Source organism: Aristolochia californica, unplaced genomic scaffold (genome assembly GCF_029961685.1).
Source record: "Aristolochia californica isolate CCGP_79_NKW_82.1479 unplaced genomic scaffold, dmAriCali1.0.hap1 SCAF_1, whole genome shotgun sequence".
Lineage (NCBI taxonomy): Eukaryota > Viridiplantae > Streptophyta > Magnoliopsida > Piperales > Aristolochiaceae > Aristolochia > Aristolochia californica.
Window position 1 is genome coordinate 57832072 of NW_027181770.1, and position 23353 is coordinate 57855424.

General features: G+C 34.8%; 2 protein-coding genes across 2 annotated transcripts; one reads left to right on the plus strand and one right to left on the minus strand.

The window, feature by feature from the left end:
* Positions 1-4978: 4978 nt before the first annotated feature.
* LOC137963091 (SUMO-activating enzyme subunit 1B-1-like) lies at positions 4979-15277 on the minus strand. Its single transcript, XM_068810272.1, has 11 exons — positions 15159-15277; positions 14268-14363; positions 13463-13514; positions 13095-13290; positions 10784-10863; positions 9592-9708; positions 8450-8500; positions 8089-8155; positions 7536-7639; positions 7309-7413; positions 4979-5346 (listed from the first exon to the last, which is right to left on the minus strand). Exons 2-11 carry the CDS (start codon positions 14348-14350, stop codon positions 5239-5241), a joined length of 963 nt encoding a protein of 320 aa, XP_068666373.1. The 5' UTR covers positions 14351-14363; positions 15159-15277; the 3' UTR covers positions 4979-5238.
* A 599-nt stretch (positions 15278-15876) lies between these two features.
* On the plus strand, positions 15877-21880 carry LOC137963097 (probable DNA primase large subunit). Its single transcript, XM_068810278.1, has 6 exons — positions 15877-15918; positions 16018-16121; positions 18938-19017; positions 19104-19163; positions 20605-20662; positions 21778-21880. Exons 3-6 carry the CDS (start codon positions 18952-18954, stop codon positions 21858-21860), a joined length of 267 nt encoding a protein of 88 aa, XP_068666379.1. The 5' UTR covers positions 15877-15918; positions 16018-16121; positions 18938-18951; the 3' UTR covers positions 21861-21880.
* The last annotated feature ends 1473 nt before the right edge of the window (positions 21881-23353 follow it).

Consider the following 23353-nt stretch of genomic DNA (forward strand, 5'->3'; position numbering starts at 1 on the left):
AAATATCAAACATTTCAAGTGCAATAAAAAATAAATACACAAGAAAACTTAAATGCATACAATCACAAAAAGGGTAAATATTTTTTATTCTCGATGTTTCTCAAATAGTAATCACCACCCAAAAACCTTTACTCAAGAAAAAATCACTAATTTTCTCTACATGCAAAATTACAAAGAAAACGTTGGCTCTCTTTAAGCCAAGTGTAATACTCAATTACTCTTATCTCAATCTCTCCCAAAGAGATTTCTGTACAACTAGATTCCGGTTCTAGTTAGAACTTTTCTTCTAGAAGTAAAAGTCTAGAAAATCTCTTAAAAGAAAGTAGAAATAATTGAGACGCCATTTGGGCATACATGCCCTCTCCCAATGGTCTAACAATCTCTCCCTTTTTTTTTTTTTATGATGACAAAATGTCTAGCTTGTAATTATACAAATAAAACTCATGTTCATAAATTTGAAAGTTTGTAGTATTACCAATATATCGTATCTTTGTCCATATGCTAAAATATATCAACCATATGAATAAGGTTTTAATGTTCTAGCATTATAGCATAAGGACTAAATAACTCTCTAGTGCATTCCTAATTAGTGTACAAAGACTCCTCTCTAATCTATGTTATATTTTTCCTTCCTCCTTTTTGTCATCCATCAAAAAAAGAATTCTCAAGAACAAGTAGAGACAAAAGAAAATATTTTTTTATTAATTTGAAATATCAGTACAAAAAGGAATATGAATCTGATTTACAATAGAATCGTCCATAACATCTCTTCATCAAAATCTAATAGAATGGAAAAGTTGTACAAGTAATGTTCATCTTAGACTTCACTTTTGAATTTTCAAGTTTTCAATTTTTTCAGGTTTTAATTTTATTTTTAATGGGGATACCCTTCACTTTCATTAATCTTGAGTTGGCTAGTCATAGGAATTCTCTTCTTGTTCTATGGGTCTACTAGGTCGTCCTAGTCAAATTTCAAGGATGCACTCGTGCAAACAGGTTTTAAATTATATTTATTTAAAGATTTCTTTTATATACTTGGATTGATTCGTGAAGATTCCCTTTTCAGTTCGAACCACTTGATTTTTTTTAAAAAAAAGAAGAGTTCACCCATTAAATTCATTTCAAGTTCATTTTTCTTTCTCAAGGTATTTTAATCTTTGAGTTGTAAAACTTAGCTAATAGGGCCTCATACTCAAATCAAAATTTGGTTGAGACTCTTTTAGGGTCTCATCGCTCTAAGCACAACATGATTTGTAATTTTATCATTGGTCTAAGTCTATAAAATTCATTATCTAACCATAGACCTATGTGCTTTATTAAAATCTTTTACATGAAACCGTAGACCTATGTGTATTTATACCTTTTCAGTTCTAAGTAGGGGAATGTCAAGTTTAATGTAGCACAAGTATGCAAATTTGAGTTGCGTTAAGCAAATTTAAAAACACTCTTTAAACTATTGTAGCCAATTAAACATGAAATTACATATGTCTAGATTTCTATACATGTGTGAGAATTAAGCATAAAAATCATGCATATAATCGAAATTTTAAATTGATTCACAATGTGATGAGATTCTCAAGATATTGAAAGATATCCAAAACACAAGTCCACTAATTCTAAATTATTGGAAATTTATATATTAATACCTATTATACATTTAAGAAAATTTTAGCCTAATTTGCGTATATCAAGTGATTTGAAAGTCAACTCTCATACACTAAGAAAAAGACATTCTAAGTAGCCATGCATCTAAGTACCTACCTTCTTTGGACTGGGAATAGGATTTTCCAAGGTATCACATATCTGATTGATGAAAATGGATACTTTGCATTCAATATGTAATTTCCAAGAGTAACTTGCTAAGTTTACTCTAGATACTCCAAAAAACAAGATGCACAATCCTTTCTCTACTGTGAATTCTCGTTTGAAGCTATAAAAAAGTAGGGAATGCATCAAGACTCGTATAAGGAAAGCTACCCATTTTAAGGAATTCCTCTACTATGGCTTAGTTAGTATACCTTTTCACTTTAAGGCTAATTGTTCTAGTTGGCCGCCTATACGAATTCCTTGAAATTCATAACAAATTTTAGATGGCCATGAATCAACTATTTGAATGACTCATTACAACACTTTCCAAAGGATAGTTGGCAATCACATTTCAACTTAATGTTCACGGCCTTAGAACAACTTGTATGGTCTCCATCTAGGATCAACTAATTTCAGATTGGTTTGGAAGCAAACATAATCTTTCCTTGACATATTATTGGAAAATAATAATCTTTCCTAAGCTCTTCTAGCTTGGAGGAATAATCAACTTTCAAGGGTTCAATTTCTTTTTCTAATTTTGAATGTGCATATTTAACTTCTTATTTTCTCTTTTTATTTTAAGCGAGGACATGGATTTAGCCTAATAGTTTCATTATTTATTCCTTGTCCGACTCGAGATTATCATTCTCAGCTGTCTCATCTATGTCTAATATTATTTCTCCAACAAAGCATGGGTATTCACATTTTTCAATGTTTACACTATTTTTAGATGTAGTGCACTCAAAATGAAAAGAGCAATTATCAGAGTTCCAAGAAAAGTTTGGTTCTAGTTTTTCTCATAAATCTTTGGCAGATTTACAATATGAAAAAGAATCTAACATTTCATCACTTACTAAGGGTTCTATAGCCTTAACATTGTCATCTGCTTTGCAATGCCTAAGTCATTTCAACTACATACCGATTTCAAAATAGATACTCCTATTATGTTTTGGCATGGGATGAAGGGTCCAATTATGGATGCATCTCATAATTCTTAGCTAATAGATTGTAAAAAATAATAATTTCATCCTCATTTTCCATCATTGGTATAGTGAACTATCAAGCTTGGGTGAAGAATCGGGATTATGACCTCTTAGAACATGATATCTTTAGGAGATGCCATTAAATCAATTAAGTTATGATATGGAAAATCTTAACTCAAAACTCTTTCAAGCCTATTCTGATACCAATTATTAGTCTAGGTGACATCTAAAGAGGGGGTAAATTGAGAATAAAAATTAATAATCAAATGCTTAAGGTACAATTATAAACAAGTAAATAAGCAAAATTGAAATCACACACATAACCATAAAGAGGTAAATATTTTTTATTCTCAATATCACTCTAGTTGTCAATACTGCCCAAGAACTCTTACTCGAGAAAATATTCACTATTTTGCTCTACTAGTAAAATTACAAAGAGATTAACCGGCTCTCTTTAAGCCAAATGTTATACCCAGTTATATTTATATCTCTCGAAGAGATTTTTTTACAACTAGATTCTAGTTCTAGTGGGTACTTCTCTTTTAGAATTAAGGCTTTAGAAAACCTCTTAAAAGTAAGTGGAATATCAAAAAATAAAATGAAGATTTACACCTTTTGGAGAGATAATCACTCCTAAAGAAATTCCAATATTCAGATCACTTGGGCATGAGCTTTGGAGGAAATAAGAATGCCAAGAAGATACGCAGATCAATCCTAGAGAAATTCCAAGCTTTAGATCACTTAGGCATGACCAAAGAAGTATGTTGTGCTTTGGAGGAAATAAGAACGCCAAGAAGATATGCAGAGAAACTAGAAAATTTGGCAAAAAAAAATTTTCTCATGCAAAGGTAAATTCCTTTTCAAAGCTTTGGTATGCCATTATATCTGATTTCTTACTTAAGGACGAGTTTGGTCCCTATTTATAAGTTTATTGGTGAAACTAACCATTTTAAATCGTTGTAATAAAAAAAAAAATACACAAGGAAGTTGATCAATTAAGCTTTTTCTTTAATTAATCAATTACCTCCCAACAACTATATTTTGGAGTTATTATGGCCTTATGATGGATCAAGCCATCGATCCATTCATTTTGCGAACTTTGTAGCAACAAATTGATTTATCATGCTATATATACTTTTTTGGAAGGATTCTAGATGATCAATCACACTTACAAAGGTTGATCACTAGTGCTTTATAACTTATGTCTTACAACATTCTCTATGATCAATCATGCCTAAGGAGGTTGATCAATTATGCGTATAAAGTTTGATTAGTCATGTTTTATATTGAAGTATTACTACATACTGAATGAACATTCATACAACTAAGTGGTCGTTTGATCATTGTATTTTGTAGCGTGTACCGTTAGACTCTAAACATGACATAAGCAAAATTTAAGTGGACGAAATGTTCTAAAACATTTGAGAAAGCTTAAAATTTATGGTAAATAAAAAAATATTATATGTCCTATTATCTAAAACATACTTTTACGTCGGAATCTTGCCGGCAATCCTTGAGTTCTTGGGATTTTTCTAATAGACTTGGACTTTAGGTCTTCAATAACATTCACTCAATGAATTTTTGCTTTGGTTCTTGACTTAGCAACTTGAATTGTTTACTTTTTTGTATTGAGAAACCATATAAATTTGTGCTAGAAAGCATCCATCTAAAATATACTAATAACATTATTAATAATACAATTTCAAACTACTCATTTTATTATCATCAATATATAACGAAGACCAACATGATTTCACTCATTAGTCTAATAGGGCACTTGTTTTCTCTCTCCCTCTTTCCCTTATATCCTTCCCTTCTCTTCTTCTTCTTATCCTCGACCCTTCTTCCCCGCCCCCATTCCCACCCGTCAGTTACGAAGACAGTACACCATCGACAAACCACCACCAGTCTAATAGTCCTGTGACAATTTTTTCTTCTTGCTTAAAATTTTGTAATTGTGTCTAACCATGTAGCATGTGTGTTTTTAAATGATTCACACAAGTCATAAGCATTTTGAATATCAGTGATTTGAGAAAGAATGTCAATGGATCAAATAGCATAAATGCACCTAGCAACTTTGGAATCCTCCAATAACCAGTTTTCATGCTTGTGATTTTTCGCAAATTTGTTCTTTTCCTGTAGTCTTTATCCTGGAACACTAATAAACTCGAGCAATTGGGTCATGGGTCTTCAATGTGATGAAGAACATCCTTACCAAAAATATATTTACAGACAAGATCCTTCCATATAACATAATTTAAACTATAAAATTTTAATAAAACTAATTCAAATATCTTAGTCATGGATGCAACCAGATGAAAATCAAATAAAAAACAACAAATTCACAAAAAAAAACGTGTTAATTCATAGTTAGCATAGAGAGGAATCCAGATAGAAAATAAGTTAGCAGCTGCAGGCCAATGTTAGCATATTCTCCGAGACATCAGCTTTAAGCAGAGTCAGAGATGTCTTCTATTATGCCCTTCCCATCGGCTGCATCAAAGTAAAAGAAGTTCTTGAGGGGATCACCTTTGCCTGATATTGCTTTGATAACTTCCTGAGAAAACCAGTAGCAGCTTTGTCAAGTAATTACTTGAATCTTGACGAAATATTAAATTTCATATTTAAAGACAACTCTGACTGGTTATTCTTCATTTCATCAAACGCACAATTTTTCCCAGGAGGTCTGTATGAACAAACTGTGACTAAAATTTTTTTACAATTTTTTTTATTTTCATATGTAGAGAGAAATTTACTAAAAGAAAGAATAAACAAGAAATACCACAAAAAAAAAAAAAAAGTATAAGCATCCCCACAAAACTAAATCTTTATCTAATGGAAATGAATCGCCCATGACCATATGCTGCAAAGAAACCCCCAATCACGCTAATGTATCAGCAATGCAATTAGCACTTATACAAATCAAATAGCTTAATCCATATCTTAGACTAGTGGTTCAACCTAGAAGCTACCTACTGTTATGTCTGTTTTTTCAAAGATTGTTCAATGTTTATATTGTAAAAATCAAGATTTGGGTGAAAGAAAAAGAGAAAATTAAGAGAAAAAAGAGAAAGGAGAAGAAAAACTTTCTGAAGAGCCTGAAAGGTTTCGTTGGGTACTGTGTACGAATTCCCAGACTTCTTAAACAGGTGTTTTGAGTTACAAATTACAAAAATACCCCTATACACTTATTAAACCTTAATCTCCTTATATCTCCCTAACTATACATCTTATGTATATGAAAATTTAACCACTCATATAATTTAACATGCAGAACAAGACTATATAAAGAAAATTAACCACTGAAGTGGTAAAATGACTAAAATACCCCTGGATATATTTTCTAACATATATCTAGCACCCAAATAACCCCCAGAGTAGAATATAGTCATCCTTTAAGAGTCTCAAAGACTAGAAGCGCTTACCAGCCCTCCCCCCCCCAAAGTTTCAGAAAAATGAAATGGGGAGAGCAGGGCTGTGGAGTGTAGGGAATCCAGTTTGCCCTCCCTTTCTTTCCATCAGGAGCCCCCTCCCTCCCTCACGATGTCAACAGGGAGGTAGGAGAGTAATTTAGCTTTGCCCTCCCTTCTCTTCTAAACAACAAATTAGCAAAAAAGGTAACACCATAGTTTTTTTCACAAAATCAACACCTGTAGGTGAGAGTAATGACTTTTGGGGGGAGGGGGTGCGCGCGGCTTTTTCAGGGTAAGAGCATTTAACACTTAAAACTTTATTTAAAGAAAAATAGTGCACACCTCTCCCTGCTCACCCCATAGGAAGTGAAGAGAAGAGGTGCGGGTGAGAGAGTCTATTTGGGGGAAGGTGGGGCTCCCCCCACCCCTTGCACAGGGACTGTCCAACCCCATGCAAGGGGGTAGGGGAATCCCTGCCCTCCCCCTTCTGTTTCGGGAAGGCCTGCCTCTCCCTTTCCCCTCTATCTGTGTTAGTAGAGAAGGCCAAGAGAAGCAGAATGAGAGGTAAGCCTCTGAAAGAAGAAAGATAATGAAATTAAGATGGTGAAAATAATAATCAATATTCAAAGGGCTCGGAATAGTTTATCAATATTTTAGACATCTAAGAGTAATTAACATAAATACAATACAAACTTGAAAATTTAAAACTTTCTTCCAGAAAGGCCAAATAGATGGTTTTCTTTCTTAACATAAAATAGTTCATTCAAAGATGGTTAGATATCTATGACACAAATCAACCAGTCTTTCAAAAGAAACTGGCTAAATCAAGTGCAATAGGCAAGAGGTTTTAATCTCTCTCATTTCTTCCCTTCTTGTGAACTGTGGAACTAGCCCTCCAATTTAGTATTCTCAAAATGAAATCTATAATCCAATATGGAATTCTAGATATATTCCAGTAACTCAAGTCCAAAAACACATACCTCTCATGTTTTTTTACTCTCTATTTGAGTAGTCAAATCCATGGTTGATGCCACCACATATAGAATTAGTTGAATTAAGTTGCAGTTTTAAAAAGATATAAAAGGTTAAAGTATTGGAGATTTTACCTGGCCTAAAGTACCTCCAATGATAGCACATACAGCTGGGTGTTCTCTTGGACTCATTACCAATCTTTCAAGGAGTCTGTCTGGAATATGGGACTCATTCACAGACTGCATGGAATAGAAAGTGCATGTAAAAAATTGAGACAACTTCAACACTTTTCTTGCCTTTAAATTTGGATTACAAATGATAAAATGACAAAATAACCAAGAAATTCATCAAATAGGCCTACCTGAGCTTGACAGAGCTTTTTCTTCAGCTCCAAAACACTTGGAACATCGGCTACTGATGTCTCTCCAGGATTGCGCCCCTCTGCCACCTCAAACCTTTCTATCACTGCATTTTGATGTACCATGAAAGAGAATATTAGAATGATAAAACAAAATCCAACATGGATTAGACACCCTTTTGAAAGTGTAAGGTGAGGAGGGTTTGAAGAATGTAGAATGGGTATATAGATGGGGTGGCAGGGTTTCTCATGGGCTGGGGATGGGCTACAGTCCTCCCTGCAAATAATCTGACTTTGATGTACTAATTGATAGTGTTGAGTAGAAAAAAGTCTCACATTGAAAATAGAAAGAAAAGTTAATGAGCTATAAAATCGAACAATATGTCTCCTAAGTAGCTAGTATTTTGGTTATGATTGAGCTTAAACCCAACAGATAAAATTTTTCATTAATTTTGCTTATACTTTTTTGTTATTAACTTGTCCCCTTTCTCCTTATTACTTGTGTTTCAAAACAACAACAAAAAATTACAATTTACAATTTTGCAAGTATACTAACCTCTCATAGCAAAGTACAACTTAGTTGCCTTTCTCGGAAGAACTCTCCAAGGAACTGCAACAGACTCCTGACATGACAATGACGTAAAGTTATAAGAAGATACCACAAAAAACGTTCTTGAACATAAATCTTCACTAAAAACAAAAATTTGTGGAATGAGCATCATTTAAACTTAATAAATTATTAGAAATTTCAACAAAGGTCTCCTACATATGTTGATGTACATTCTAGATTGTACACATTTAGTTCAGAGCCCTATGAAGAATAAAGGAAAAATATTCTACTGAACACTCTTAAGCAGATTTAACACAGAGAAAAGCTAAGAAGAAAAGTAAATGCAAAGGACCATGTACTAAAATACCTCTAAAGTGGGATACTGCAAGTTGCACTCAGCAGTGTCTTCACCTTTTTTCTGCAGAAACAGCAAAGCTACATTTAGTTTTTTTTTTCTAAAATAAAACTACAAAAAACACTGTTACATTTTCTTGAAGACAATAGAGAACTCAAAAAATATATAACATACAATTAGTGCATAAAAGATGAATAGTTTCAGTTTTAAAGAAGTATGGTTCTTTTTTTTAATGGTGATAATATTAATTCAAGAAAGAAAAAGATACATCAAGGGAGACCTCCCCTTAAAACAAGAGATTGAAGGGAGGGACCCAGCTTTGCACAATAATCTGCAGCCGAATTGGCTGATCTCAGAACATGGGACCAGGTACAAGGAATTAAAGATACAAGATCAATAATGACAAGAAAAATTTGCCAATGACGTCAGGGCGGGAAGTGGAGGAGGGGCACCAGCCGATGACGACCCGAGAATTTCCTTCCACAATGAGAGGCCTGCTGAAATAATCATGAAAAATGTGACGACCGTGAAAGAGCTCAGATAGCTCAGCTGTAGTCAAGTTAGCAATACCAAGAGAGCCAGAGTAGGAAATAATCGCAGTGCCACTAGCATCAAAGATCATTCCACCAAAACCTGCTAAACCAGGACAGTCTTATCCCCTAGGGAGCTGAGCTGTTTCTCTTCCCCTTTCCCAGTTTATTAATGAAACATCAAGTATGGATCTAAAACTTAAAGAAAACAGAGAAAGAGAGAAACTAGAAGTAAATTACAATGCAAAAATATTATTATCTTTTTAAATTATGTGAATTTATTTATTTTGAATGTTAAGAATTGAATTGAGAAACGAAAATACAAGACAAGCAACCATAAGAGGAGAAAAGAACATGAAAATGAACTTTCAGAATTGTTGGGATGTTAAATACATCAACTCAAAAAGACAATGGAAGAAACGTCTAGCCAATTCAGTATATATGTAGAAGAAACATCTTGACCTGTTTAAAATCACCATACCATTCAAAGAGAATATCAAACTTATGCATTTCAAATCTGAAAGCATCACATGTACGATGAAAATAGCTATGCTTCTCAAGTTCCTTAAAAAAAAAAAAAAGAATAAAAACAATGAAGAAGGATAAAGGGAGTTTATATGGCACCTTCAAATAGGTATAACTCTGCAAATCAACAAATATTTCACCACATGAATCCCTGCAATCAACTGTGTAAAATGCAATCCTCTTTGGCCTCTTTCGGCATTTCTCATTGATCACTTTCTGTAACAATGAAAGAAACCAAATTACAAGAAAATCTTACAGAGAAGTTTTTGTAGGTCATGGAAAACAATAATAATAATAATAATTAAAAAATAATTGTTTCACACAAAACCGGTAAGTTGATTCAAGCCACATCTTCAAGTCCATTAAAGAGACAAAAGACTGCTGCCTAGGGCATACATGCACTTGAATAGATGAGATTGCACACTTAAGGAAAAAATAGCCAAACAAAAGTTATTGAGAGACAAGCAGAAGATAAAATCAGAGCAAAAGGAAAAAAGTAAACAAAGAAAAAGAGAGAATAACTTAAGTGAAATCTGGGAAGAGAACTGCTTGAACTTATTAGAATTGACCTCTTTCCTTCAGAAGCCTATGCCATTAAAACTATGACCAGTCAAGATCCTAAATAACGTGCTACTAATATAAATTCTCAAATTCTGATATTATGATATTAAATACATAAGCGAAATCGAAATACCCCTCAAGATGAAATTTATTATTACTATGATCATTATTATCATATAAATAATTAAAAGACTGATAATAATGATGACGATGGTCTAGTCTCTTCCTCAAAAGTAGCCAAACAGAGGCTGAAGCACAAGCGATAGAAGAGTCAACCAGTTACAATTGATTACATGAGGTCAATCTACCTTCCAGGGAAAGAAACCTGCCTTTCCATGTAATTAGATGCCTCTCAAATATTTCTATAACTGAATGGTGCGTTTTTAGTAATAAGTTCTATAATCAGATCTAATGGATGCTTGAACACTGAAAAGTCTTTAAAGGCCAAGATATGCTCCAAAGAAAGGAGCTTCTTGTATACCCAAGATCAAGGCTGTCTGCTTCTCAGACCTAGCAAAGTCGTTGATGGGAAATAGACACAATATTGGCCAATGTGCAATCAGTTTAATTCAAAATTAAAGAAATTCTACTAATGAACAACTCAATTAGTTTTTCAATGAAACAGTTGTTAGAAAGATGCAAACAACAAATCACAAAGTTCAAACAACAATAAATGCAGATAAATCATTGGAGTCAACCCTGATTCTCATCAATTAAGAGGAATGTTTACTTTGGTTGTAAGAGAGCATCCAGCAACAACAACAGCATCAAACTTGTCAAAAAACTCTGCATCGAAGCTTGACAAATGACCTAGAAAATATCATGCAAACCTTATCAGCTTTCAATATCTAATATTTCCAAAAATTAATTTGGAGCATAAGTAAGAAAAAAAATAAAAAGTAACAAAATAACTTACAGACAATTTTATAATACCAAAAAAATCATAGCTAATAAAATCAATAAGATCTTTTATAATGAATAGGCACAGATGGAATGAATCATAATAATGCAGCAGATAGGACTACACATACACTGAGATTAGTTTTATTGAGCTTATTTTGGCTTGACCACAGTCCAAGTTGAGCTTGCCCATAGCTTGACTTAGGGCTTGGTTAAAACATCCATCAAGTATGTACAGCCTTATTAATTTAAACTGCTTCAGTATCATACCATATAATTTTATCATTTGATTATATTCTTTTAAATACTATGTTTGTAAACAAATATTTTCAGAGTATAGAATAGATAATTATCTAATTACTAAGAAAATTATCTCAGTATACCTACTTATTAAGGAACCTCATCTGAAGTAAAAAATTGGGCTTTTACTACAGCATACTCGGGCATGAGACCTCCCATAAACTTTGCAACATAAATTTGTCCCTGCTGCTTCCTCAGTTGTTTCTCATCAATGTGATAGATATTAATCTTTGTAGGATACTCTATAACTTACTATAGTAATCAATCACCTTCCTGTCACTCCTCTTCAAACTAAACAATCTAGAATATAGTTCATAGATCCTTGATAAAAAAAATTTTTTGTGCATACATAGACTCGAGGGATGTCCACGTCTTCTTGGCAGTGTCAAGGTTCATAACTTGGTTCCTAAGTTTGGCATCCATACTATTACGCAACCAAGTCACTGCTTGGCTATCTTCGGCTTACCAATCATCATTCACGGGATGGAATAGGAGGATCATCTCTCAAGTATTTAGTTATCCTCTTGGCTTTCAAGTACATCCAAACCGATTTTGACCAACTTAAATAATTCTAACCATTCAACTTATCTGTAGTTATCACAATTGCATCTTTTCCATCTAAATAATTTCTCCTTAGTCGGTATAAATACTTCACCAAAATCAGTCATCTAAAAAACTCACAAAAGTTAATGATTTATGTATGCACAGGCTATGTGAGCCCCACAAAAGGTAACTAGGGGAGGAAAAATAGCAAAGACTTGTATCTCAAACCAATTCAACCACCAATAGGCCAAAAATCCAAGTAATAACACCACAATTAAGGCAAAATAGAGATGATGTCACCTTTCAAAGAAGTGATGTAAACAATACTAAGCCTGTGTAGGCAAAAATTGGAAGACTTCCAACAATAGGACCCTTTAAGGGCAAATTTTTTTCACATAACTGATCTAATCAGTGGTAAGAATCATTAACCTTTGGGTTATGGTAGAATGAAACGAAAAAGTCTTACGAAGGACTGAAACAAGACCTTATTGCTCTAATACCATGTAAAAAGTGAGAAATTGGAGAAGAAAGAGAGAGAGGAAGAGAAAATAGAGAGAAGAGAGGAGAAAGAGTGTTTGAGTCTGCATAAGTTGGAGACTAAAATCGTGCCTCATTTTCTCTTTTATTCACTAAAGTGAAATGTGTAAGTTTACAATAATGCCCCTTACAACCTCAACTTACATACTTCATGAATACAACTCAGAATTTAACAAAACTTGAACCATAGGTTCCTATCATGGTTCCTATCATGACATGTAGCCTATTGCTAACTCTAGATGTATACACCAGTAATGGTAAATGACCAAAATATCTTGCACAGGTTTTAACAATTATTGTAGGCGTTTTGCCTAATATGGGATGGGTATTGCTTTGGGCTGTTTCTTTACTTTTTACTTTCTCTCTTTAATGAAATTTCTCACTTTATCCAAAAAATTATGTGATAGAAAACATGAGATACACTCCTACTTTTACTCAAGCTAAGCAGTTTTCAATATCCCTTCTCAAGCTTTTTCTGCTCAAGTTTATGTCCTAGGAAACTCAAATAAGCCAAATATAATAGTTTTACGTCTTATCATCTTGATTTGATTCACCATACTTGTGCTTTTAAATTTATTTCGAAATTTTAAAACAAGGATTACTAGGCATAAAAGAAGCAAACAAGGTTTCCATACATCAAAAGTTTATGAGAAATAAAAGTGACATGATAAAAGATGTAGTTTTGTTGAAATGTGTGACAGAAGATGTAGTTAAGCATTCTAACATATATTTAACTTCAGATATATGGTCATTAGACCTACCTTTTTCTACCGAAACACGAACCATCAGATTGAACTCTTTCAGAGAATCACAACAAATTTCAGCAAGAGATCTCCCACTATGCTTAGACTCATCAGGTGGGACTAGAAAGTTTGCCAAAAAAGATTGTTCTGTGACTACACGATCATCCATCAAGGTCAAACTCCCAACCCCAGCAAGAACAATATTCTTGCAGAACTACAGTAATGACAAAAGGCAGGAACAAAAGTTATGACATATGTCAGTTTTTTTTTCTTTTGAGGAAAAGAAATATGTCAGTTGACAAGACTCTGAAAGCTGAATAAGAAAATTATGACTGTGTAGGAAATTAAGAAAAGAGGCTTCTTGAAATTCCCTATGCTTGTATTACCTCTGCAACAGTTCCACTCATACCACTGACCAGTACATGCGACTTGCTTAGCCTAAAATACAAGTGCTGCAATTAGAACAGAAAGACTAACAAGCTATTTGTGAATTTCTAGGAGACAGAACATACCATATAGATGTCAATCAGATTGAGTAGAATGTTTCAACTTACACTAGTTTTATGATTAAAGAAAAAAAGTTTATGACACTGTATAAGATAGTCGATATCATCTGAGAGGAAGGTCAAGTTGTACTTTTTTGCAATATATCTAGTTGTTAGGGACTTAAGCATAAATGCTTGTAACATATGCTTCCCTATCATTCTTTCTATTTGTTAAGGACGTGCATGTCCTTCCATATAAAAGTTCGTTTATCCTAATAAAAAGACCAAACACATCTAACAGAATATTTTCTGCATATCTATGGAAAAACTTCATTGCACCTGCTTCTGCACAATCTGCTTTGATAGAGTCAATTTGATAGTGTTTGTGTGGCCATGGCTATCAGGCTGAGTCAGTTCCAACAAACATGTGTTTTTTTTCTATTTCTTCATAACACTTGTGCTTTCTTCATCTTTTGGATCCTTGAACAATGTCTTAAGATTCCCTTGTAACACTGGTTCAATCCTTTTTTCTCCTTTAAATTTCAGTTAAGTTTTGGCTTCCTTTTACCAGTCCCCGATTTGCAAGTTGTGACTCATTACTACCTTGGTCTTTTAAAACTAATATGTATCAAATCTGAGTGTCTCTTGCCATTACAAAAAAAGAAATCTAGACTACAGTGAACCAAGAATGACCATGCAATAGTACCTCCTCTGAGCATCAACACCCCAAACACGAATTTGACGATCATATAGAGCAGTCTCCTGTGCTGTCAACTCCTCTCCATCCATTTTAAGCCAGAAACTGCAACAAGACAAGAAGCTTTGGTTCCCAACAAAATATAAACAAGAGAGAAATGTGAAAGAGATAGAAAAAGAGAGGGAGAGAGAGAAGAGAGAGGAAGAAGAATCTTTCCTAAAAGGAAAATAGGAACGGTATAGTTCAAACGTAGAAGGTAAACATATCGTCCCATAAAAAATTCCAGTGAAGATTAATTACAAAAAAATTACAAACAGGCAACATAAAACAGCTAACATTTGAGGGCACAACAAAACGAGACTCAATATTTTCACATCATAAGCATCAGTTGAACAGTCATTCCAAATGAGATTTTTCGCCTAACCGCTCATGGCCGGGGAATCCCCCAAAAAAATTTCTGATAATTGGGACAACTGAGGCTCCCCACGAACCAAGTCAAACCTAAGATCGCATATTCCCATACCTAAACATAGCGTCGCGGTCTAAGTCAGCAACGACCATATCATGACGGTTTCAACTCGGTACCTCGGTACCTTGGAGACAATGTAAACCAGAAGTCTTCGCCATTTAAAAGCCAGTGACAATTATATTGATGGAGAAGAGTAGGTCAAATATTACTAGTGTACAATAGCAAACGAAGAAAAGGTTTAAATAGTTTGGAACTTTTTCCCCAATGTATTCCATTTTTCCACGAAATAAAGAGAACAAGAAGGTTAAAAAATATGGCAAAAGTACGGAAAATGGAAGCACTAGTATTGTGTTAAGATTGAGGAAAAAGATGGAAAAGAGATGACGAGAAGCCGAAACGCGAGGAGTACATGACTATGATGTAAAAGTTACCAAAATTTCGGAAAACAAAGGCTTCCTCTTCGCGCTCGCAGCTGCTTTTAAACAGCTCCCGATTATTCGAATTAGGGATGGCGAACAGAGCGAATAGCAGATAGACGAAGGCAGAAGAAAATCTCATACTAGCTTCGGACAAATCCAGCGAAGTACGACAACGGAGCTTATAAAAGGAGATGGCGAACCATGAGACGCCTCTGCTTGGTCAATGATTGCTCACACGTGCCCGTTCGATGGGCTCACATTGCCGAACAAAAGAGAGAGTTTAGCCTGGACGGTCCCGATCGTCACCACTTAGGAGTTAGGACAAATAAAATGGTTTCCCGCCAAAAGTTTCCTTTCATCCCCATAACAATACCGAAGCATGAAGTCCTGCTAGTTTCCTTCCTATCCTCGGGACACGGTTGAAATGGAAGTTCTTCGGTCTCAGAGAAAAATTGCAGCGCCGGAGGCAGTCCCGACGCTCCCATTCTACCGATCCGCCCCGCAGCTTGAAGTAAGACTTGACGATTTCGAAGTTTATGCCATCGATCGTCTCCGAGGTAGGTTCCATCTCATCCAGGATTTCTAGTTCAATTTGAGGTTTTTGATCAAGTCTGGAATTGGGAAGCTCGCTGCTATAGGTGTACCAGCCTTTACCTAAGAAAAAATTAGGGTTCTCTAGTGATGTTTCCTTTTTTATCACTTCCGTGCATTTCTTAAGGGGATCCCGGATGGATTATCCCGTGGCTAGGAGCCGAAGGAAATGAAAACGTTGGTAAGCTTCTTATCACAAAAATGCACTAAATTTTACTTTTCCGTACTTTAGCGGTTGTGTTTGGTCTTCTAAGGTCTCCGTTTTTTTATCTCTGACGAGGTGAGCGAGCTATGGAGAACACACATGAGGCATCAGAACACCTCGGAGGCACTTAATAAGGACATAATCTCGCATTTTGTTCTCCTTCTTGTGTACTGCAGAACGTAAGGTTTTGCGTGTTGCTTCTTTTTCTTTTTGTTTCTTGCTTGAAATTTTTTCTAACGGTGACACTTCTTTTCCCTGCTGTTTTTTATGATTAAGATTATGTTTTCGTTCTATAATACTAACATGCATCAATTACAATAGGCACCAAATCAAGTTGCAGCGAGTCCTGAAGGCACTTTGAAAGTTGGAGTTGAATATAAATTTTATTCGCTTGAGTGTAAAATTGCGTTAGTGCCTATAAAAGTTGGAGTGGAGTTCACTTCACCTAGATTATTCCATTTTTTCACAAAATGATAGAATCTGAAATTACACCTCCATAAGTGGAATCCACTTTCTATTCCATCTCTCCCTTCGTTCTTTCTTTCTCTTTCCTTCCTCTTCTTTCTTCTTCCGTCTCTTTAGGGGGTTTAGTCAACTTGAAGTCCGATATGAAGATCAACCGCATTACGCCCTTTATCAGTTGAAGTCGTTAGTGGAGCGCAAATGACATTTCATCTGGATGTTGGGGATAAAGCGGTCCTTCATATAATATCCACGTTATAAAAAAATTCAAGTGGTTTTCGACCCTTTTTGCCATTCATCTAGATGAAGGACACGCGGGGTTCGAACCCGCGACATTTTTTTCCCCTCTCTCTCCTCACACCCCCCTCTCTCGTGCGTCCTCATTTTCATTTTTTCCTCCCTCTCTCCCGCACCCCCTCACTCGTCTCCCTGCGCCCCCGACATCTCTGCTCCCCCTCTTCTCTCGAACTCTCCTCTCCGGCCTCCGTCTCTTGGTCTTCTCTCGGACTCGCCCTCTCTCGGTCTTCCGATTTCGTTCGATTTCTCCATTTCAATTTCAATTTTATTCGATTTTGACATTTGAGCATCAATTGCGTAATTTCTACTTCAATTAGGCATCGATTTCCCCATTCGGCAAAGAGATTTTGACACTATTGGCGCCATTGCCGAAGAAGACGGTGGCCGCTTTTCTCTGTGATCTCCTGTCGAGTTGCCGTTCGGAGAAGACAACCCCGCGCTGTTCAAAGACGACGACATCTTGCGGAAAAAAACTTTTCTGCCCAAGCCGCCTCAACCTAGTCCGAGTTAGCTCGGAATACTGCTTAGGCGAGGGGAGACGAAGAAGTTGATCTCCCGAACTGTTCGGCGCCGGGAAGAGGAAGACGAAGCACTGTTCATCAATTTTTCCTAAGTTAGGAAAAATTTAATTGAGCACCGAGTTTAATTTACTCATTTTTATAATTAATAAAATCAATGGTTTTAAATTTAATGGAAAAATATTTTTAATTAATAATATGTAAAAATATAGTGTGTTAAAGTTAGTATTTGATAGATTTTTCTTGTCTAATCATGACTTTTTTATGTTAAAGAACACCATATATTATCAATAAATTAATAACTTAAATGTATTATATTCGTTTATGTTATTTTTAACGTTATTTTTTTTTTTTTATGATTAATCATGTGCACAGTTAATTGATTCACGTAATTACTGTATTAATGTACAATAAACAGTAATCTTTAACTAATATAATATATAATTAAATTAATTAGTACATTAATATATTTTAGTTATACATTAAATTAGTTATTCGTGTAGTAATAATGTTTATTTTACCTAATTTAATATTTAAGTATTATATTTTAATTAAGTATACTTTACAAGTTACTAATTCTCTTATTTTCTGCGTTTTCCTCATTTGGGGGCACTAACGCTGGAAATTGTTTTCCAGTGGACATGAACTTGTCCACACTAACACCCATTTCGAAGATGAAGATCATGTAGATGCATGAGATGAAGATGAAGATGAAGATCAAATTTTCGTTTTGTTGACTAACCCCCCCTTAGTCTTTTCTTCCTTTTTTAGAGCAAACGAAGGCAAGGAGGGCATCCTCCTCCCGTTGTCTGCAGGAAGTCTTCTCCCTCATTTTAAAAAAAAATTAATTATATATTTAGCTTATAAGTAAATTATTTTTATCATTGATTTTAAGAATATTGATGGATAAAATTTAACTTAATATTTTAATTATGTGTATTTTTAATTAGTCACTTAAATAACATAAGTATTTTCAAATTTTAGTAACTTTAATCTTTGATGATTCATTTAATTTATGAGTAAATATTATTTTATTTTGATTAAATAGATTATTATGTATCAGTTGATGATTATTATATACAATAAAACATATTATTTTATAATTTTTAATTAAATTACTTAAAACATTCATAATTACTTACCATTACTAATTTAATTCATAATTATATAAAAAATATTTTATGCAATTTAGAAATACATATTGATTTATAATTAAATTAAGTTATTATATACTTATTATAAATATAGTATACATTAATTAATAAACTAATAATTTATATAGATTTATATTTATGTTATCCAATTAAAAAAATATTTTATAATTTGGAGTGAGCAATAATTACATAAATACCTTCTTTTCTTAGTTATTTAATTAATGAATTCCTTTGACACTTTCCACAAGGTTACACTAGCACAAAAAAAGTACGTTCTTTAGGAAAGTAGGTTTCCCTGGAATTTACTTTCATTTTCTCTTTCCCTGGGTGATCTACTTTCCAAATGCACTAACCCCTTCAAAGATGATCAGGTTCTTCATTCTCCAATTTTCTAATTCCTTTACTTGGCATGAATCCCAATGAGTAGCTGCTATGGATATATGAGCTTTGTGAAGGGATAGTGCAAAAAATCTTACCTACTATGGGTTTTCTCATGATGCTTGTTGTCCTACTTTTCCTGCTGTCAATTAACTTTTTCTGTCCTTGTCTCCTTTGGGACCACAGGGAGGTCTGAGGAAATGATTTCTTTCCATGGAGACTACACTGTTCTGATACCGTTTGGGCTTGAGAGTCATGATGCTCAAGTACGTCTCTATATCTAGAACAGAACTTGTTCCTTCTCACAAATTCTGCTCTTTCATTTTCTTATTTGGTTATTTAAAATTGGCAGAGGATGTTGATGAGTGAATTCGACCTCCCATACAAAGCCTTAAGTCATGCAGACTTTGAGGTGAGAGCATGTTGACATTGTCAAAAAAATCACCATTACCATCATCATCATCATTATTGTTGTCATCTCTGTCATCATTGTAGCTTTATCCCAACTATATTGGTATTAGCTAGATGAACCTGTTTAATCTGTTCCAATCTAGTGTATCCCTGGCCCACTTCTCTGTTAGCTTGTTTTGTGAATTTTAAAGATATGAATATGGTTAACCAGTGGGACAGTTCATTGAGAATTGGGATACTTGATATGCAAGTCTTAAGTTTACAAGTGTTATTACCTTGGCGGGTTGTATGGTTTCTCCTGAAACAGAGACTTGAATCACATGAAAAAGTCCTAGAAACACAAGCATCTGATAATAAGGCTTACTAGAAATAATTTGGCAAATGGAGAGGGATGGGTAGCCGCTGGATTTCCTCTTTTACTAAAAAATTTTAAGATTCTGTTAAGATTTTTTTACCAAAAAGTAGGAAAGGTAATTCAGGGGTGAGGGTGATTCAGATTTTTTCAAGGGGGTGACTGTAGCAGACTCTTTCTTTCCTTGCTATATGAGAATTGGAAATGGTAACAGCGTATATATGATTCAAGGTTTCTTATTACTCAGCTACTCTAGTCTTTTCATATTGGCAATTTGCCCTTGTTGAAAATCCAGTTCAAAGGTCTCACAAATGAACAACAAGTACTTACAACTAGCTTCTGCGTTGCACCCATCTTGCCCATTATCTGTGACTCTGTCATCACTGAATGCACTTTCATGTCCACCGAGCAGCTAAAAATGCTGTAGAATCTATCTGTTGTGAAAAAGGTAACCGCTAGTCTGTTAGTCAAATGTTCATTTTCATCATTATAAGCATGGGCACAGATTTTTCTTCTTTTTTAGAATAATTAGAATAATGAGCTTTAGGTGATGTGACTCTGTCATCACTGAATGCACCTTCTTGTCCACCCAGCAGCTAAAAATGCCATAGAATCTTGCCTGTTGTGAAAAATGTAACCGCTAGTCTATTAGTCAAGTGTTCATTTTCATCATTATGAGCTTTGGGCACAGACTTCTTTTTTTTAGAATAATTAGAATAATTAGAATAATGAGCTTTAGGTGTAGTTTTTCATTTCTTGAAAGAATAAAAATAAATAAAGGTCCATGGTTCCAAATCATGTTGATCTCCTTTTCGTGTTTGAGATTAATCTGTATCGGAAGTGTGAAAAAGTGGGTTGTTTGATTTTTATCAACTAAGATGTTTGATTTATTCATCATTGAATCCAATACTTCCTATTAGCTTTTAAATGATGTTTTGAACAAATACAATGTTATTACCTTCTAAGGAAACAGAACTGCTGTAGAACATCTCAAGTAATAAATGTAAGCCATTTAAAAATTATTTCTTTTCCTTTCTCAGTTTGGTACCCAAGGTCTGGTTTCATTTTTGGTACTCATTCTACTATGCAGAGTGTGAGAGAAAAATTAGCCCTAGTTGCACGTTCTATTGGGCAGCCTATACCAAAAAGTAAGTACTCTTTGAAACATGAGTTTAATGGGTGCATTCACTCTTTTTCTTCTCCCTGGTGTATATCTTACCACAAAAGAAGAAATGTAACTTGCAGGCATGCATTTTGTTGTTTCCTTGTTGTGCATACTAGTTATGTGATACTGGGATCAGCCATGTGATGATGCTCTTCATTCCTTGGGAAGCATAGGCCTGACTATCCTAATTTTGACTTTAAAAAATATGAAATAAAACCTCAGTGCTTTTATTTTGGTTTTCGTGCATCTTTTTTTTATCCCGTGATGTTAAATTGCAGTTCATTTTTGCCACTTTATTTTGGAAGGCCAATTTAGAAGAGTTTAGTGATCAATTGTTACTCTCTTTTGGGCAGTAGTCATGGAGATATTGACTCAGAACCCAGTTTATTCATGAAGAAAATGCTGGGGTTTTGGTTTTCGATCCTAAATGTGCCAAAGTTTCACTTCAACTGTAGCCATAGGAAGTTTCACCCAGTCTAAAAAACAGTAGTGCTAAAATTGCACTTTTCATAAACAAGTTATGAATCTGTTTGTGCTAGACTTGTAACTTGACCTTGCAAAGGCTTTGCAAAATCGTTTGCTAGTTAAACCAAAATAAGATATTTCCTGGGATGGAGAGGGCTTCTTATTGTCTTCTCATGTGGAAAATTTTCATAGAAATTTAATAATACTGGAACTCTACTTTAGGACTCATCTTATCTATATTAGACACATACAAATCACCTCTTTTAGAGTCTACTAACTGAAACTAGAAGCTCTTACTAACAACAAGAGTTAGTATAAAACTCTGAAACACCTAACATGAGAATCTATTTCAATATAGAGAATTCCTTATCAAGAGAAGCTAATGTGAATTAGGAAACATTTAAAGCTTAAACACAATGAAGAAACTTCCTAGGAGAGACACTTCCTAAATCAGTAAATACCTAATAACAAAAGACAACTTTAGAAAACTAGGAAAAATTGAAGAATTAAAACTGTAATTATGAAACTTTGTAGATTATAAGAATTTTGTTTTATATCCCATTTATTTTTTTGCTATGTTAGCAGATTTTCTAAATTATATTGCTTGGGATGACTCTTATTCTTTATCTACAGGATCATATTGTTCTCTTCAACCACCATCTATGGCTACATCACCCTCTCAACAGGTTTCTGTTTTATCCTTTTTTTTCCCCTAAAAGCTATCTGCCAATGCATTCACTCCCCTAGACACATGCTGCCAGAGAATGCATCTAAAACTACTGATTTTTTCAATCTTGTAGTACAACTCCAAGAACTGGCCTGGTGGGGGCTTTTTCCCCCAAGTCCCAGGATATGACCATTACAAAGTCACCCTCGACCACCAAGGGGGTGAAGAAACTCCTAAAATAAAGTCTGAGACCCTGAAGAACCATCCTAAGCTCCGCCAAAGTGGTCTCACATTGCCCAAATGGGGCAGAGTACACAAGGAGAATCTTCGCCACTCCCCCTCCACTCCCAATTTACCCCTAGAGCTACCATCAAAATTGACTTTCAACCAGTCCTCTGGAGCAGGAGCCCAAGCAACTGGTAGGGCAATTCAATGTGGGGCCAAATAAATGATCGATCGCCAATTTCTCCAAATGACTGAGCTCTACATATGCGAAGTTTCCTTCAGCTTCTTGCCCAAAATAAAATACTATGCATAGTCTTTTCGATGATTCTTCCTAGAGAAGAAACAAAGAAAGAAACTAAAGACACATAGAAAAATCAAAATGGGAGGAATGAGCGAAAAGCAGGGTGCTTACAAGTGACCCCTTCCCTAGCTAAGCTATCTACCAACGCATTCGACCCTTGACTCATGCAGCCAGCAAATGCATCTAGAACTACTGATATCCTCAATCTCATAAGAAGAATTGGCCCCGCAAGGGTTTATTTACTGAGACCCAAGATATGACCACCGTGGAGTCACTCTCAATCACCAAGGGGACAAAGAAACTCCCAAACCCCTGAAGAAGCATCTTGAGCTTCACCGAAGTGGTCTCACATTGTCCAAATAGGGTACACAAGAAGAATCTTCCCCACGGGATCTCTCAACACTCCCTCACCACTTGCAAGTCCTAGTTTATACCTAGAGCTACCATCAAAATTAACTTTCAACCGGTCCTCTGGAGGAGGAGCCCAAGCAACCAGTTGGACAATACAATCCGGGGCCAAATGATCAAGTTTTGAATATGCGAAGCTTCCTTCAACTTGCTTGCCAAAATAAAATGTTATGCATAGTCTTTTCAATGATTCCTTCTAGGTAAGAGGTTTTACCCTCAAAAATCCTTTTGTTGTGCTCATTCCAAATATTCCATGATATTGCCGCTATTGTGAAGCCCTAGAAACTCTTCCCGACTTTCCACCACAAAACTGCCTAGGAGATGAGAACCCGAAAGGAGGCAGTGAATCAGTATGAAGCCCAAATTTCAGAAGGAAAGCTGCCCAATTTTGCTAAGTGATATCACAATGGAGGATGTGATCTATCTATTTATCATCTTAAACAAACACTAAGGGTTTCCCTCTGTTGTATTAGTTCTATGCTTGTAAAGTGTTAACATGACATCCTTGGCTTCATATCTAGGTAGGAACTAGAGATAGAAAGGCAAGAGAAGGTTATAGAAACCTTAAGTGTCCTATGAGATAGAAGAAGTAAGTGAGAGAAGAGAAG